General features: G+C 31.4%; 1 protein-coding gene across 1 annotated transcript; it reads left to right on the top strand.

Annotated features, from left to right (window-relative positions):
- Nucleotides 1–2140: 2140 nt before the first annotated feature.
- LOC134252742 (cell surface hyaluronidase-like) lies at nt 2141–19597 on the top strand. The gene is made up of 24 exons (XM_062735244.1): nt 2141–2266; nt 3683–3908; nt 4207–4358; nt 5473–5656; nt 5930–6109; nt 6387–6605; nt 7629–7733; nt 7822–7958; nt 8622–8694; nt 14617–14747; nt 15108–15238; nt 15377–15446; nt 16119–16253; nt 16401–16530; nt 16645–16708; nt 16855–16890; nt 17044–17175; nt 17284–17464; nt 17614–17826; nt 18027–18232; nt 18357–18536; nt 18645–18822; nt 19268–19315; nt 19501–19597. Exons 1-24 carry the CDS (start codon nt 2141–2143, stop codon nt 19528–19530), a joined length of 3267 nt encoding a protein of 1088 aa, XP_062591228.1. The 3' UTR covers nt 19531–19597.
- The last annotated feature ends 200 nt before the right edge of the window (nt 19598–19797 follow it).

The following is a 19797-nucleotide window of genomic DNA, read 5'->3' as shown; positions in this document are numbered from 1 at the left end:
GGATTTTGTTTGCCATCTATTTTAAAACCATTTAGACGGAACCTTCTATACATATAATGAATTTATTGATAAAAATGTTATTCTATTAAATGTAATGTATATAATGTTTTCATTTAGTATGAACTTAGTTCAAGGATAAAAATTAAATGTTTTTAATTCATACAAGCCAGCATGAAATGTACTTTCAAAGAGAGTTTTAGATGTATAGATTAATTGATTTTTTTCTAATAGCAACATGAAACTTATGGTAACGATTTGCTTGATTGTAAAATTTATATGCATATCTTTAAGTAATTTTATGACAAAATTTCTGTGATTTTCTTTTTGAACAATATATTTAATTATAATATACATCGACGATCGAGAGAGAGTAAGGAGCAATCTTTTAAACATCAGTAAGCTAATATGAAATAAAATGATTCCATAGTATTTTTTTTTTAACATGCCAACAATTAAAATCATTATTAAAATTCATTTTTTAAGTTTGCTTTTCATGGGAGAACTTAGAACTTGTCTTACTTTTTATTCACTGCTATAAAAGTGAAGCAATACTGAGAGTGTTAAAAATATACTTTATGTAAAAAAAAACCCAACAACAACAGATGTTTGAAATCGTCATTTCGTTAGTTCTATGATCGATACAATGGCCTTGTCATCAAATACAATTTATTATTAAGTCAAATGCTGACTGACGTTTTCCATACTAATTGTTAGATCATTATTAACACACTATATTGTTTTTCCGGATTTTCCTTTTATTCAATCATGACAAGGAGCACACGGAGTGTATGACCGGTCAGCAGGGGTTGCTCACTTCTCCATGGCACCTGTTCCCACCTCTAATGTTTTGGAGATCCATCTTTGCTCCTCTCCAAAGCAGTATTGTTAAATAGACTTTTGAGCTTGAATACTGTTCGTAACTTTCATATAGTTCACGTTTGATAGTCCCAAAGAAACGGTTTTTTTTTTTCGATAGGCCATTTTATGAATATGACTAATTATCAGATAGCCAAGGCGGTGAAAAGTTCATAATTTCTACCCGGTACTCTGTCTGTGTTCCTAACAATCTAGTACCTAGAGATATAAACAAAAAGATTTGAATTATGCATGAAATATTCATGGCACCTGATCCCATCTCTGGCCCAAGGATCATGAAACATATTCAGTCTTATTCAAAATATTCATATTATACTAAAATTTTGATTAAATCAAGTTGACAAAAACTGAAATAATTCTCAATATTTCTTTCCAAAAGTGTTGTTATCTGCAAAATAAAAGATTCGTTCAATAATTTATAAACATTTTACAGGCGATTAAAAATTTGACTAAAGTCTAAATCTGTTTCATGATCCTGGGACCTGATGTTTTTGAGGTCCGTGTTGTTCCACTCCTATTTTGTAATGTATAACGTATTATCTCTACATATTTCATACTATATTCTATTAAGCATTATCTAAATAATTGTTCACTTTCAATTCTCATCTACATAAGTAAAATTACGTTTTTAAAGAAAGTTATACGTAAAGATTCTTTTATGTTTGATGACATTATCATGGATTTAGTATTAATGGGAAATAGATGTATTTATGATGCTGACTAAAATTATTTGTGGTTAAGTTATTAAGCTTCTTGGTATCGTCTGTAAATAATTAAATGGAACTTTAACACTATGCTTGAAGGTGATTTAAAATTGCACTTTTACAAGCAACAAATTAGTGACCCTTTCGTCTTATAATTTAAGAACTTTTTTGTAATAACATCACCTCTGTCCTCTGAAATGTAAATAAATAAAGAAAGCAACCAATTAACCAAAACGTGTTGAATCGAGACACTTGGTACCAGTTGAGCTCTGTTATTAAAGTAAATAGATTTAATTTAAAACTTTAAAGGTATCATGATCAACAATAAAATAAAAGTTTTGTGGTCATTCTTTAAGTAATGAATATTTATCTAGCCAAGAATCAAAAGACCACTCGAATAAGTTCATAGACTTTGAATTTTATCATTTTCTGTGTCAATTCAATTTAGACACAAAAACAACCTTAAGGGTAAACGTGATGTTAAATGGCCAAAACCCCCCTGGCCTATATATATATATATAACTCTGGAACCGAGGTATCTGTTCAGTACCTGGTATAAGATGACCAGAACAGGTATACTTTGGACGCTGTCCTGCCTTTTTGCCCTCGTGGCCTCCCAGTCCTCCTGCCCAGATGAAGATTCAGGCCTGAAAAAATGGTCAGAGGATGCAACATGGAATGGACAGGTATCAGTTCTGAATTCTTACTCGAAATTGCTGGTTCTAAAATCTTGAAATGATTTGTAAGTCTAACTTTTATTTTTTAAAAAAATAATGTTTGTTTGCCCTCTCGCGACCAAGGATGGAAATTTAGCCCCTCGGTCGGAAGAGGGAAACAAACTAATTCTTTAAAGTTGGCCTGAGAAAATATTTTTATTTTCTATTTGAATAAAAATTATAATATGTGAAATAGTCTTTATCATATCTGAACAATAATATTAAAATATAATTATATAAGCGAAAGTTATGTATACTGAGTAATTGCAAATTTCAAAAATTTTAATGCTACAAACATTTTTTAAAACATGTAAATGTTATGGCACGTCAAATTCACAAAAATGAGATAATCATAGTTTCACAGTTGATAAACTAGGTTTTTCGACTGTAAACTATAGTTTACAAACCGTAAACTATAGTTAACGATTCGTTAAGTATAGTTTTCATCTGTAAAACTATATTTAACAGTTGTTAACTATAGTTTACGAATGTTAATTTAAGTTTATCTGTCTATAATAAAGCGTTAACAATAGATTTTGTTGATAAACATAGATTCACGTTTGTAAACTATAGTTTACAATCGTAAACTATAGTTAAGAGTTGTTAATCATAGTTTCACGAATTGTGAAACTATATTTATCAGATCGTTAACTATAGTTAACGGTTTGTAAACTATAGTTTACAAATCATGAAACTGTATTTATCAGATAATTTATGTTTTGCAATCGCAAATGATTGTTTTCGGTGTTAAGTATAGTTTACGGTTGTGAAACATAGATTATCGCGTTAACTATGGTTTACAGATGTGAAATATAGATTAACGTTGTTAACTATAGTTTACGGTTTGTAAACTATAGTTTACAACCGATAAACCTAGTTTATCGATTGTGAAACTATGATTATCTTATTTTTGTGAATTTGGCGTGCCATAAAATGTTCTGAAAATTTTCAGTATAATTTTCTGGATAATTTTTTATATGTCTATTTCAAAATTATTTAAAAGGATTTTATACATTGAAAAAGAAACAAACGATTTAAATCAAAGCTAATCCTTAAATATCAAAATAACAAACTGCAGTATTATTTAAAATGTTCGGCTTTAGATAAGTAATAAGAGTTGAAAATGTGTGTAAAAAATCTCCGTTAATCAAAAGGTGAAAGGAAATTATAGACAAACATAAAACAAACATATAGGCTTTTGCGATATTTGAAGGAGATTCAATTAATAATTTAATGTAATGAGTGATATATTTCATTTCAGTATTAACTTGATAAAATACCCTTTCTATACAGAATGTACAGTGTACATAGTTTTATTTTTCTTTTTAAAAATTAATTTGCCGATTATTATTTTTCGAATTCACCATCCATTATTTTCTGTTTTAGGTCCCACAAAAAGGGGATGACCTAGTCATCGAGAATGGAGATAAACTGCTCTTGGACACCTCCCCTCCGTCTCTGGGCTCTATAACAATACAGGCGGGCGGATTGTTGGTGGTGGCGGACAAGATGGACATTAGTTTAAGTGTCAAGTACATTAAAATCCAAGGAGAAATGCACGTGGGCTCAGAAAATTGTCCCTTCACTGGAAAACTCCACATAACTCTGCAAGGTAAGTAATATGGCACATTTTTAGTTTTATTGGAAATGTTTATTTGAAAGGCCGGTTGGCTCCAAACATTTGTTAAGCATAGACAATCATGAAATGTATAATGTAAAAATAGAATTTGGTTATGTTAGGTAAAACTACACACTTCTCTGTAAGATAAATTATAATAATTGTTTTATGAGTTGTTAAAGGTAAGATAAAACTGCGTTTAACTTTCTCTGATAATTCAGTTAGAGTATTGGTTAAGTCTTTTGCATAACATAATTTGAATTTTAAGAATAACTTCTTTTATTTTACTAAGGTAATCTGGGAGAATATGACATACCAGGTTTTGGCGAGAAGTTCATTGGTGTAGAAAATGGCGGAGTACTTGAAATTCACGGTGAATACCGCCTACCCTGGACAAAGATCACAAACACAGTGGACAAAATCCAGTACATTTCTAACGTCAGGGTCAGTTCTGTTTAAATTGTGTTTTTCTCCAAGTCTTAAATAAAACTTATACTGGGATATAATAAATAGTCAAGTTTGAATATAGCATGATAATAAAAGCAGTCTCAAACAATATGTATGATCAAACATATTAAACTGACACATGTGAGAACAAATTAAGAGTTATGTCCAAGACACGATGTAGTTACGATATCGACACATTACTTTTTTTATAGTTTACTATAATAGTTATATATTCTCATGTGTATATTACAATACTTTTTGTTTTAAGACTATTTCCTTACTGTTAATATCCTCGATATCGTGCTGATATCGAAAGAATTGTGATTTCCATCCTTAATATGGTGTTTTTAACAATTGTTACTTAAAAATTTCTTGATAAATCTTTCCCTGGTGTGTCGATATCGTCGATATCGACGATATCGCTTCGATATCGAATCATGTTTGCTCAGTTCTTGGTAAATAACTTCCCTGTTTCTTTGAATGTGTTTATATTTAAATACTTTACTTTTACGAAGATTTTACCTGCCATCGATATCGTCGATATCGACGATATCGTATCGATATCGATTCATGATTGTTAAGAGCATATTATGTTACCAATCTTCATCTAATACAATAACTTTATTTTTACATCACTTCTGTGTTTAAAAAGTTTACCTTAATATCGTCGATATCGACGATGGTCGATATCGAATCAAAAAATATTTTGTTTTCACACTAATCCAATATCTTACTTTTAATCTAATCTCAAACAATAACAACCCTAAAATTTTCTTTATCATATTAATTTATTTTTATATCCAATAAGGAATCAATTTGGACTTCACTTGTGATTTTCTAAAATTATGTTATACCTCAATGTGAAAATAAATTGTGCAAAAGGATCGATATCGATACGATATCGTCATGATATTGTCGATATCGACGACATCGACATAATACAAGTCTCAAATACAGCACCAGGTATTTCCAATTAATAGTGCTGATTACGATCGATATCGATACGATATCAACATAATATTGTCGATATCGACATCATATTTGTTCTTGGACATGTATGCAAATTAATGGTAGATAGAAAAGTGTGCAATTCTTTTGTTTTCTTTCACAGAATATTGATATTGCACAAGAAGGTAACGATACTGACAATATAGGCCAAAACATCCGGGCACTTGTTATATACGTCTTCAATGAACAAACTGGTGTCTTGGAGTCGGCGGCACAACTGGTGAATACTAATGGAAAAGTCAGGAATTTTCCCAATAACGTCGCAGCAGCTAAACAAATTCTCGATGGTGAGAGTTAGTCAAACTGTAATGTTTCACTAAATAAACCCTTCTCACAGTATTAGTCAACCGATATGGGTTTTTTTGTTTCTTTAAAACACAGTCGATAGGGAGAAAAGTTGGATGAATAAAAAAAAAACATTGAGAAGAATTTTTTAAATCAATATATTTAAATCCACTGAGTTCTGTTTCTTCTTCTTTCTTTAAATTTTTCCTTTTGAAAAATTAATTTTTCTTTGATTTCCCCCAATTTTACATATAATATGCCCATTTCATTATTAGATATCCCGGCAGGAAAGATAGTAGGGTTAGCATTGAAGAGGAGATTTAGGGTGGAGAGAGTTGACCCTTCCGGACTGTTTGATATGCTAGAGGAGTGGGCCTATGGAACAGTGGACAAAACCTCTCTACAGTTCAGAGACTACAAGTTCCACGGAGCTTGGGCGCTTATCAAGAAACAAGGTTCAGTAGTTCTCTTACTTCGATAAAGTGTTAAACGATTTTTAGTCATTCCTTTTTTTCAACCTTTCAACAGAAAAAAAAATCATGAAAAACGAAAAGCTAAGCATAAAAAATGTAAAAACAAAAGCATATCCATCTGTTTAAACAAATCAGTATACTCATCGATATTTTATTCGTCTTCTGTCTTCGCCATATCAAAATTGTACTGTCATTTGCAATTTTATACAAATTAAGACATATTTTAAAAACAACTCTATGCTCAATTTCTTGAACTCAGGCGACGATTCAACCACCCAGGAACTTCTGCTGAATGATGATGGAAAAAACATCCGAATCGCCGAACTTTACCACGTGGAGAACGACATTAAATTTGGAGTGCGTAGCTGGGTCCATACAATTAAGAGAGGCAAATGTTACTCACGGGGAAAGTCTAGCTTAGCTCAATATTCCCTCCCCGTTATCAATGTTGTAGACGACACAGAAACATGGCGCACGGGTAATTTTTTCTTTCTAGAATCTTTTTTAGATTTAATGTTTTATGGAGCGTTTGTCTAATACATCAAAAAAGAGTATCCATTGTAAAATTAATGCTGAAAGCTAAATTGTGGTTTTTATGTTGTAGACCGTGACTAGTTTGTTACTCAAGTATTGTTATTTTTTGGATGGCTTTGACCTAAATATGGCATATTATTTTATTCTCCAAAAGAGGAAAAAACAAGATGTTTTGTGAAATACTGATGGCCCAGTTTGTCAGCTTATGGCGAAGGTTGAAGTTCTCAAATGCAAGTCAAACTTCATTGTCAAAATGTCAAAATTGTTGGTATCTAAAGGAAGGTCTTTTCTTTAGGAATAAACCTGCGAAATATGAAAGCCCTAGTGCTAACTATTCGAAAGTAAGGGCCAAGGATAATTTTTTTTTTTAAAAAGTGGGTCAAACTCTAAGATCAAGGTCAACAATACTTATATCTATTGAAAGGTCTTGTCACAATGAATACACATATGAAGGATGAAAGCCCTAGCACAAACTGTTAAGAGTTATGGCGGAGGTTAAAGTTTCGTATTTTATTGTAAAAGTAGGTCAAACTTCAAGATCAAGAGGTTATATTTTGGTGGTACCCAAAGAAATGTCTATTCACAAGGAATACACCTGTGATATATGAAAGCCATATTCCCACTAACTTAGAACTTATGGGCTAGGTTAAAGTTGAGACAGACGGAAAAACAGACAAACAGACAGACAGGCAGGACAAAAACAATATACCCCTGGGATCTTTCTATCCAGGGGCATAAAAATAAAAAAAAAAGTTGGATTTATTATTTCACACTGACTTAAATGTTTTCTCATATTCTGAAAAAGAATGATTTTTCCGAAAGCTAAAGACAACACCATGCCTGGTGTTGCATTTTTAAACAATTTTCCTGACTTTTCAGTACATCCTAGGTCTCTGGGTGAAAAAAAAAGTTTTTCTTAATCTTGTGTTTTTTACCAGGTTTTTAAAACATAATCAGTTTGTTACAGGGGATACAGTAGCTCTGATGTCTACAGACTTTGACTGGAAACAGACGGAATTCGGCACAATAGTGGACTGTCCATCTTGCACCTCTAACCAAATTCAAGTTAACAGTAAGAGGGAATTTTGTTGTGTAGAATGTATGCATATGTCTCCAAATGAAGTTATCATTTAATACTAAATATTTATATTTTCGTGCAGTTGAGCCAGAATTCACTCATTTTGGTGAAATTTACAAGAACGTGGACATGCGCGGTGAGATTGCTTTAGTCAACCGAAACATATTAATCGAAGGAGGGCCTGCCGACAAGGATGAGAAGATTGGAGGACACGTAAAGGTCAGCGTATAAAACGATGTCTGTTAATTCTGACCTTTAGTAAATCCCTGTTACTGCATTCATCTAAAAGGCCATCATATTCTTCATGTCTAGCGAAAAGTGTTGCATATGATCGACTCCGTCCTGAAGCAACACAACTTTGAATTTTTTATATTTGCATTAGGGGTTCTTTGAATTCGAGTTCTAGTGTCATTTGATGCTGCTGTCTAATCTGTATAGCAGTGAAATCCCAAAATATGATTTAGTTAGTGTATATTAATTTTCTACTACTGAGTACTATGGTAACTTCTTTTGTAAACGTCTTCTATAAGATGACTTTGCTAATATTAATAACAAATGAAAGCAAGATGCATTATATTTAACTGTTATGAACTTTTTGGGGGTTTATCCATTTTCTGTTGTACTGTCTTAATATGCAATGAGATGCTTTGAGTTTTTTGAATAGCTTTGATTTTTTAATGCGCATAGGTTAAATTTTCATTTTTTTTTATTTGATGATGTAATTGGCTGTGTTTGACAGAGTTCTAAATATTTAATGCAGTTTATAAAAAAAAAATTAAGTCGTAAGCTTTATTCTGCGTATATATCATGAGTGTGTGTGCGAGTGAATAAAGTTATGCCCTTCGTTTATACTAAGAATTTAAGGGTTCTTTATGTTTACAGTTTTTGAAAGGATTCAAGACAGTACAGGTAAAGAACGTAGAGCTGAACCGGATGGGACAACAGACCTCCCTAGGTATACACATTTAAAAAAAAAAAACAGAATACATATATTTCTATACTAGGACAATTTTGTTATAACTTCCACTATACGAGGGTTGTCCAAAAAGTTCGTGGACAATGACGTTTTTGTTAAAATAAATGGTTCTATATGCATCTTTTGTATTTCAAAATATTTCTTATGAAAAACCAAGTTAGAATAATTTGATTTTCATCGATGAAACAATTTTTAAAAAAAAAAATGTGGTCTTTAAAGATCGCAGATTGTGCGCATGGACCAGTCTGACGTTAAGCTCATTTCTTTATAACGTCAAACATTTGAATTTTGACTTAACACACATTCATGGACACACACTACATTTCTTTTTTGAGGCGCAACACACTTTCAAGTGCTAGCAATAATTTTTAAGTAGTACATGTGTGTATACACAAACTGCACAGCCCAGTCTGACGCTGCGCTAGATTTATAACAACGTCATGAATAGAAACATGTGTTTTTAAATTCTTGTACATTTAGTGTCTTCGAATTTGTATTCACCGTTGAAAAATCGTATATACCAATCTCAAATCGATATACTAAATATATTATACTTAGAGTACGAGTTTCCTACAGTATCAGAGATACAGGGCGGGGCTTGAGGCGAGAGCGATAGCTCGAGCCGGGTCCTGCCCTGTATCTCTGATACAGAAGAAAACGAAGAAAACGAGCATTCTAAATGACCTTTCTTATGACCTAACTAATCTAAAAGGGTATTTGGCTACATATCTCTCAACCAATCGGATGATTTTGCAGAAAGTTGATTTAGTATCTCTTTTTAAGCATTCGCAACTGAAATTCATTCCGAATAATGTGGGCGTGCAGGTATGTATCATTTTAAAATATTTAGAATTATGAGATGCATTATATATTTTTTTGTTTTCCAAACATTTAATTAGGATTTTATTGGGTAGGGTTTATTTCCTCTATTCAGCTCTTGCTGATACTTTTTTTTTAATTCAAGCTACGATTTAATGCAAAACATTTTGATATATTATGAATCATGTGGATATATTTTTGAAAGAAAAATGCTTCTTGGAGATTGTATTCTGAAAGAAATGTCCTACAATTTCCTCCACCGGTCATCATACACAGAATTGAAATAGACAGATGGAATGAAAGGGGGGGTTTACCTTCATGATTTTAATAAAATGTAGAGTAACCAAAGGGGGATCCAACATTCACTGGTGCCCCCATCCCACCCTCTTTTGAGCTTTTTCGCTTTCGTAAATTATTTTTGCTAAACTTGTATATATACGCTTTTTAATTTATCGACAAGTAACGATAGATAACGCATATAGTATCTTGGTTGATTATAAAATTTAACCCCCACGAAATACGATTTCCCATTTTTTTTTGTGTGGGGGGGGGGGGGGGGTCAGAGTAATAATTTGTGAATTGCCCCACTCTCTCCTTTCCAAAATTTTTGAATCCGACACTAATAACTTAATAACTTTACGATGTTTAATTTTATTCTTAATTCACCTCAAATTTTGAGTAAATATCATTAGTGCTATATTGCGAATTGTGACATTACCCGGCGAGTTTGCCTTTGAAGTCAACCGTACTGTAACTGCGATACAGAACACTTTTTGTGGGCGTTTCTTATGCAAATGAGCAGAAACTGTACTGTATCTGCAAAATATCAACGATACAGTACGGTTTTTTTTTTAGCGATGACAAAGAGGTGTATCCGTATTCAGACAACAATCGTTCAGTTTGCGTTATAGCACTGATAATATTTACTCAAAATTTGAGGTGAATTAAGAATAAAAGTTTACATCGTAAAGTTATTAGTGTAGGATTAAAAAAATTTAGGAGGGAGAGAGAGTGGGGCAGTTCAAAAAAATACTTTTATCAAATTTTAACTATATTTACTATAGTTAACTACTATAGTACCAAAGTTATAACTTTGGAACTTTGATTTACTATGGTGAAAACTTTGGAACTTTGATTTACTATAGTAAAAACATTGGAACTTTGATTTACCATGGTGAAAACTTTGGAACTTTGATTTACTATGGTGAAAACTTTGGAACTTTGATTTACTATAGTAAAAACTTTGGAACTTTGATTTACTATGGTGAAAACTTTGGAACTTTGATTTACTATGGTGAAAACTTTGGAACTTTGATTTACTATGGTAAAAACTTTGGAACTTTGATTTACTATAGTAAAAACTTTGGAACTTTGACTTACTATAGAGAAAACTTTGGAACTTTAATTTTATTATAGAGAAAACTTTGGAACTTTGATTAAGCACTATAAACCCTTAAGATTATGGTTTTGCTTCCCATTCTGTACATTATATAAATTTCAAGTTTAAGATTCATTAAAGCTTCAGAATTTTTTTTTTTCAAAACCCAAATCGTCCCCCAAATATTACAAAGTACAAGAAATTGTTTTAAAGTAAATATAGTCTCTTTCACCGATAAATAAGCAGTATTTATTCAAATATATTTAATTTTAATTATAAATTATTATTAATATTAAAATATTTAAGTTGTTAAAGTAATTACAAAAAAAAAACATTGGAACTTTAATTTACTATTGTAAAAACTTTGAAACTTTGTTTAGCTATAGTAAAAAATTTGGAACTTTGAAAAACTATGGTATAAACTTTGGAACTTTGATTTACTGTCGTGAAACTTTAGAACTTTGATATACTATAGCGAAAACTTTGGAACTTTGATTAACTATGGCGAAAACCTTGGAAGTTTGATTTACTATGGTGAAAACTTTGGAACTTTGATTAACTATGGCGAAAACCTTGGAAGTTAGATTTACTATGGTGAAAACTTTGGAACTTTGATTTACTATGGTGAAAACTTTGGAACTTTGATTTACTATAGTAAAAACTTTGGAACTTTGATTTACATGGCGAAAACTTTTTGTGAACTTTGATTTACTATATAAAAACTTTGGAACTTTGATTTACTATGGTGAAAATATCAACTTTGATTTACTATGGTGAAAACTTTGGTTTGATTTTTACGACAAAAACTTTGGAAAGATTTACTATAGTGAAAACTTTGGAACTTTGATTTACTATGGTGAAAACTATGGAACTTTGCTTTACTATGGTGAAAACTTTGAAACTTTGAATTACTATGGTGAAAAATTTGGAACTTTACTATAGTTAACTGTAGTTAACTATAGTTTACTATAGTATTTTTTTGTTAGGGGCAGTTCACAAATGTCTACTTTGAACCCCCCGCCCCCCTCCAAAAAATAAAAAAATGGAAAATCGTATTTCGTGGTCGGGGGTGGTGTTTAGATTAATAATCAACCAGGACACTATATGCGTTATCTGTCATTATTTGTCGATGAATTAAAAAGCGCATATATACAAGTTTAGCAAAAAAAATTTACGAAAGCGAAAAAGAAAAAAAAAACTCAGGGTGGGATGGGGGCACCAGTGACTGTTGGATCCCCGTTTGGTTACTCTACATTTTATTAAAAACATGAAGGTAAAACCCCCCTTTCCTTCCATCTGTCTATTTCAATTTTGTATATGAAGACCGGTGCAGGACATTTTCAGAATACGATCTCCCCGAAGCATTTTTCTTTCAAAAATACTTCCACATGATTCATAATATATCAAAATGTTTTGTATTAAATCGAAGCTTGAATTAAAAAAAGTATCAGCAAGAGCTGAATAGAGAAAAAAAAACCCTGCCTAGGCAATCAAATCTAAATTAAATTTTTGGAAAACAAAAAAATATAATGCATCTCAAAATTCTAAATATTTTAAAATGATACATACCTGCATGTCCACATCACTCGGAATTTCAGTAGCGAATGCTTAAAAAGAGATACTAAATCAACTTTCTGCAAAATCATCCGATTGGTTGAGAGATATGTAGCCAAATACCCATTTAAATTATTGAGGTCATTAGAAAGGTCATGTCACAAGTCATTTAGAATACTCGTTTCCTATTGTATCGGAGATACAGGGCGGAGCCCGGCTCGAGCTATCGCTCTCACCTCAAACCCCGCCCTGTATCTTTGATACAGTAGGAAACTCGTACTCTAAATATAACTTGAACGATTGTTGTCTGAATACGGATACATCTCTCCGTCATCGCTAAAAATAAACCGTACTGTTTTGTTGACATTTTGCAGATACAGTACAGTTTCAGCTCATTTGCATAAAAAAAAAAAGTGTTTAAAACGGAGTGCAGTGCGCTTGACTTCAAAATATTTGTTACAAATTTCAATAATTTTGATTGTTTTAAATTTGTGACATAAAACTTATATTTTTGACCCGCTGCTCCGAGTTTTTTTGTCGAGTTTTTACTGTATTTGTTAAGGTTTTTGTTTAGCGTTTATATATATATGCAAAATTTACAAAAATGAGCTAAACATAGTTTCACTGTACTAGGTTTATCTGTAAAATATTTACGGACTGTAAACTATAGTAACAACGTTTATTTTTACAATGTAAACCATAGTTAAGCTGATAATCCGTATGTTTCACAACCGTAAACTATACTTAACACTGAAAACAATCATTTGCGATTGCAAAACATAGATTTTTTAATAAATACAGTTTCACATTTGTAAACTGATTTACAAACCTTTAACTATATTTAACGATCTTTATAGTTGTGTTGAAACATAAAAACTTTTATTAATTTTTGACTTGTTTTATATATCAAAAAATCTATTGTTAACGCTTATTACACTTTATACTCAGATTTGTCATTTTAAACTATAGTTAACAACCGTTAAATATAGTTTTACAGATGAAAACTATACTTAACGAATGTTAACAATATTTTACGGTTTGTAAACAATAAAAATTAAATCATTCTGAACCTGTTTTTTCATCAAATATTTTGATATACAACAGATTTATGTTTATCTCATTTTTGTGAATTTGGCGTGATATATATATAGTAAGTGATACTTAAGATATAACGAAAATGATTATAGCCTCTTTATTTGTGTTACATGAAACTATTATTAATTTTTGACTTGTTTTATATAGAAAATAGTCATTTTAATCCAAACACTTTATATTAGAGTTGAAATGCATTATGTCAAAATTTTTTCAACAATTTTCATTTTATCCTTGCGATTCGCTTTTGAAGTCTTAGAAAAGGTCTTATAAAAGTTGACATTTGTACCCTATAAAAGTTAAAAATTATAGAGAAATAAGTTCCATTAATAAAAATTAAATCATTCTGACTTGTTTATTCATAAGAAATATTTTGATATACAAAACAGATATTACATAAAAACCATGAACCATTTATTTTTTTACAAAATATATTTGTTGATCAATTGTTCATTGCTGAACTTTTTTTTCTGCAAAAATATTGAAGATTTGACAATTTTCCCTCCATAAAACTTTAATCTTTATTTAATAACAAAATTTCAAACTTTGTGGAGCAATTTTGTACTTAACTGCAATTTTATAAACCTTTTAAAAAAATTGAAAAAGATTAAGATTTTTAAAGAAGGCAGTACATGAAGAAAACGTAGATACAGAACCAATCAAGTCATATTACGCAAATACTGACAAAATTTTCAAATGATGGCATAGCGTGCGTTTTTGTCTCAGACAATTGGCATATTCTTTCAACAGGAAAATGGTCGTCTATAATGTTATAAATAATTGTTATCCAAAGATTAAGATTTTTAAAGAAGTCAGTAAATGAAAAAAAAAAACATAGGTACAGAACCAATCGAGTCATACAAAACAAGTAGTGACAACAATTTTCAAATGAATGCATAGCGTGTGTTAAATTTTGTTTCGTGTGTTCTAATTTTTTCCGTATTAATTTACGGACAATTGACATATACTTCTTGATAATGCTAAAAAAGTAACTATATTTAATTGGCATCGAAATATAAAACTTTTGAGGCTAATTATGTGCCTTTTTCAATCGGTAGGGAATTATCCTCTACATTTTCATATGTGCGAGGATGTAGATGACAGAACCAAGCCGTCACTTTTAAGCGGAAACAGTATTCACAATTCCTTCGCTCGTTGCATCACAGTTCATGGCAGTCATGGCGCTCAGGTAGATTTATTTTTATTTTGATGCTGCGAATTAAAAAATACTTTTAACATTGAATTTTTAAAGACAAATGGTAGAATTTGATTTTTTTGCCTCGGTTTTGGGATGAAAATTTTCAATGTAAAAAGTACAAATGTTTTATTACTCGTGATACAAAAAGACAAAGTAAATTCCAAAATAATTCTGAAATATATATCTGCTGTCTTCAATAACATTTTATGAACAGATAAGATTGACTTCTCTTTGCATATCTTTACTTGAAATTAAAGATTTATGCTTCAATAAAACCATTGGCTGCTGTATATGTGCTACATGCTATGTAAATATAAGTGGTACATTGTATAAATGCGTTTGATTACTTAGGTTAAAGATAACTTCTGCTTTAACACCATTGGTCATGGATACTTTTTGGAAGATGGAGGAGAGAAAAGGACTGTACTAGATGGTAATCTAGGAGCCGGACAAAAGAGAGGCAAACTCATCAAATCCGACATGTTAGTCTCCTAAGATCTTTGAATTCAATTTTTGAATGAACTTTATATCAAAGTCAGAAAATATAAACCTTTACTTGAAGAGATATCACATTCCTTTGGTTATAATAATATTTCTCCTCTTTTCTTGCTGTCATTTAGGAATCCAACAACATTTTGGATAACAAATCCGCAGACCTACGTCAGAAACAACGTGGCTGCAGGCGGAGATGTAAATTTTAATGATAAGTCATCGTAAAGCATGGAGTAAAATGACGTATAAATTATAGGTTTTATTTAAGTAGATTGATTGCATGTTGTTTAACGTCATTCTTGAGAGAATTTTTCACTCATAAGACTTACATATTCTAGCATCAGTTTAATATAAATTTCAAAGTGTATTGTGGACAAAAAGAATGAGTTTCCCAAAGTGATTTTGTTCAAAAGACCTAACACAAGATATGAACATTGCCGAGTTCCATTTTCTTGAAGGAACAGTTTTCTATGTTGTCAAAAACCAAGGTTTTTATTCATCTATAAAGTGAAAAAGAGCTATGCATTTTGCTTTTACTTATTTATGAAAACTATGTAGTTGTTTTAAGCTTTGGAGAAGTTTTTGCATACTCAGTTTACAAGAAAATTAGTTTAAACAATGCAGTATGGTTTCCATGATTTTGTTCAAAAGACCTAACACAAGATATGAACATTTTCTTTTCTTGAATTTTCTATGTTGAAAGGAATAAATCATGACTTAGAAAATTATGTAGTTGTTTTAAGCTTTGGAGAAGTTCAAAAATAAAGAAAATTAGTTTGAACAGTAATATAATATACAAGATAAAATTGTCAGATTCAAACTAAATCAAAGACAATATAAAATTATTATTATGTGTTTCATTGTCTTCAGGGACACGGATTCTGGTTTATCTACCCTGACTCACCCGTAGGTCCCTCAGCAGACCTTGGCTTCATGGACAAATTTGAAGCCATGCACACCGCCATATTTGAATTCGACAACAACGTTGCCCATTCCAACGGGAAGGTAATTTCAGAACATTAATTTATAACCCTTTTATATAAAATGTGTTAAATTCCAAACTACATAAAGAATCATACGAGCAAATATATGTGAAATATTAGAATTTATCATTTTTTGTTTTCTATTTTTCAATTGTTTTATATTTAACAGAGTGGTCTATTTGTTGATAATATCTTGCAATCTGACGGTAGCCTGAAATCAAGTAATATGTATGAACCCTGGAATGATCCAAAAGACTCAGAATCCGGGGCCAAAATGGTGACAATTAGAAAACTCACGGGTAGATATTGTATTTTTTCTTGAAATGTGTTATATGAAATTTTAGCAAACAACCCATATATCAAAATATTTATTAAAATCAACACTTTGGACATTAATGTTTGTTTTTCTTCAGCCTATAAGAACATGAAAGAAAATGCCTGGATAAATGGAGGATTATTTAAAGTCACCGAGTCTTCGTAAGTCTTGTGAATTTTATACATGTAATAAAGATTCAATTTGCAATTTTAAAAAAAACCCACAAATTACAAACACTGAGTAGTGTACAAAAGATTTATTTTTTTTCATTTGGTTAAACCAATTATTTATTTGCTTTTTTGCTCAGATTCTCTGATAGCGTAATTGGACTTACTTTCAAAAGGTACGCATGAACATATAACGTGGAACATTAATTCTATCAAACTAAAACTGCGTCAGGCATTCTATAACGTTTTTTTTCTGGAGATATACATGTAGTTATGAAGCAAAAGTACACAATATTCAATATACTTGCTGTTCCTTTTTATTTCTACAGAAGTTCTCCACAGAACCAGTACATTGACAAAAGCGTCTTTATTGGGGATTCCCCGAACGCTGGGTCCCCCACAGTGATATCCAGCGGAGGAACATCAAAAACCTACCCCAGATCTGTCCCATTAGCGTTTGCGTGAGTACATAAGTATAGCTTGCAACATACATCATATACATCATTTCCAAGCAAATCATTACCACTTTTAACTATAATTTAATGCATTGTTAACTGTTTTTATATTAGAGACCAACCTCGCCAAGGGTTTGTGTTTTATCATGGCCCAGTTTTTGTTGATGACACGTTTTTCGGGGATTTTGAGGACACGGATAATTATAGATCTGGTGCTCTTGGTTTCCAACGTGACAACGATGGTCATAGTTCACCAATTAGCGCTGTCAGCGGTATCAAGTTTGGCTTTTCAGATGTAAGATTTAATCCAGTACTAATTGGAGAAAAAGATAAGCCGTTGGTTTTAAAAGTTCTTTAATCTAAAAAAGGAACATATATAACGACATTACACTGTAAAATCCCTATCTGATTTTCAAATATAAAATGTTCAAATATTTTCTAAAGCCATCCGAGGGTAACCGAGTATTCGATGGGAACGCTACAGACAACGGCTTCTCTGGACTGGACGGTGATTTGATCGGTACCTTTCGGGATTCTGATGGATCTGTGTTTTCTGCCGGATCACAGATTGTTAAAGATCTTCCATTCCACTCGACCTCAAACTGTTACCAGAGGTCCAACTGGAAAATGATGGCGTGTACAAACACCTTCGGACAAGTAATAATCTTTAAATATCTGATTCAATATTACAGAAATACAGCAGTTAATTTACCTAGTTGAGTGGACAATGGGCACGTATGCTTTTTTTCAATTAACCTGACTTGTTTTACGGTTATTAATATGTGGATTGTATGAAGGAAGAATTACACATTATTTTTTAATCAGAAAGACGTTGCTATCAGTTTATTCTATCATAGGTACGTTTAACGTGGAATTCTAAAGCTACTGGAGTAGCTAAGGACGTTTCCATTTATCGAGACGACCTACCTGATAACCCAATTGAGTCAGACGCCAGGAAAAATGCTCCATTTATGGCCATTTTGGGAGAAGGTTATGGTTATTTAGCAAAATTAAACGGAAACATGCCGACTTCGGTTGCCTTTAAGGGACTTGGTTTCACTGAGTTAGTTTTTTTTAATGTGGATTATTATCATCATGATTTATAAATGTTTCATGAGATTTTTTTGTATGTTGGTTGTATTTTTTTCCATTCAATTGAGTTAACTTTTCAAAATATCTCATTTAAGAACTAAAACAGCACGGATCGGACTCTGTGTACCCAGGGATGCTACAATAAGTATAAGATTTCTAGACCTCAATTCAGCATCTGAAGGGAACAAATGGTCGCAAGGAGTGTCCTTGTCAACAATTAATGACCTTGTCTCTAGTACAAATGCTAAAAATTACTTCCTTGATTCAGATGTTGGGTAAGCAGTTCTGGGCACTTTGAAGCTCAATGCTTTTTTCTTTATGTCAAACAAACTAAGGTTTTTGTGTCTCAACACATACATTATTTCTGTGATTTCTTTTGTCAGGGTTATATTTTTCAATATGATGCATGAAAGGGAATACGACACCTCAGATGTGCAGGATTGCCTTGATGATCGATGCCCCACCGTGGTTGTGAAGATAACAGGAGGGGATTCTTCTGATTCGGACTGTACCTCCCGGGCGTTCGAGAAATACAAGCGAGAATCACGTGATTCTTCCCCCGTATGTATCATTTGTGTGACTTTCATTTTTACTCATAATTTCGTCAATTTTTTTTTTAGCATACAAGGTTTTGTCACAAGAACATATGTGGAAGTTAAATTACACAGCAAAATATATTAAACTTTGATGTTCCTTGGTACTAATATTTAGCTTGGGTAATTTTCTATCAAAGAAATGCGAATATTTGCCCACTTTTATTTTTCTTTGATTAAAGAAGAATTTTAATTTCTTCAATTACTTGATAAATCATGTTTCAAGTTAATTATACATAACTCTATACATACATATAAAACTCTCTCTCTATATATAAATCTTTACAATTCATTGCTGACTCTAAAAAGTTTTTATCCTTAAAAGATATTCTTAAAATAAAAAAAGTATATAATAAGTGGATTCTTTTATTTATTAAAAAGATAACAAAGAAATTTTGATTCCATTTTTTAAGGAGACCGAAATTACTGCCCTACCAACAAGTGATCTGTATCCCCCTACTGTAAGTACTGTTACTGAGTAAATAATAAAAATGTATTATAAAGAATGTGCTTAAAATATTCTTTGAAATGTTCATGCTTCTGTATTTTATTTTCTTCAAATAATTCCTCTGGCCTCTGGAAATAGATAAAGAATTCAATAAATATTTAAGGATTTTGAAATTTAACTCTTTTGTTTTTGTTTCAGTCCTGGGGAGCTGGCTCCTCACGTGACTAAAGGAAGATGCAACCTACCGTTATATATTATATTGAATGCTTTCTTATGCAATAAAAATAGAATTAATTAGAAAAGAATATTCTAGAAAAGTCTTATTTTTTACTCACAATTTGAAGAATTTTATGCCGTTGACACTTTTTGTTATTAAGTAGAAGCATTTTAAAAATCCTAATTAAATAAATAACTGTAAATGTATTTTATTTGGCGTGTACGATATTTGGCGGAAATTGGTTTTATAAGATGGAATAGATTAGATACTTAGGTAAG

Source organism: Saccostrea cucullata, unplaced genomic scaffold (assembly GCF_032062105.1).
Source record: "Saccostrea cucullata isolate Sc308-1 unplaced genomic scaffold, CSIRO_AGI_Scuc_v1 ctg101, whole genome shotgun sequence".
NCBI lineage: Eukaryota > Metazoa > Mollusca > Bivalvia > Ostreida > Ostreidae > Saccostrea > Saccostrea cuccullata.
The sequence above is the reverse complement of the archived record's forward strand: the minus strand, read 5'-3'. Positions and strand labels throughout refer to the sequence as shown.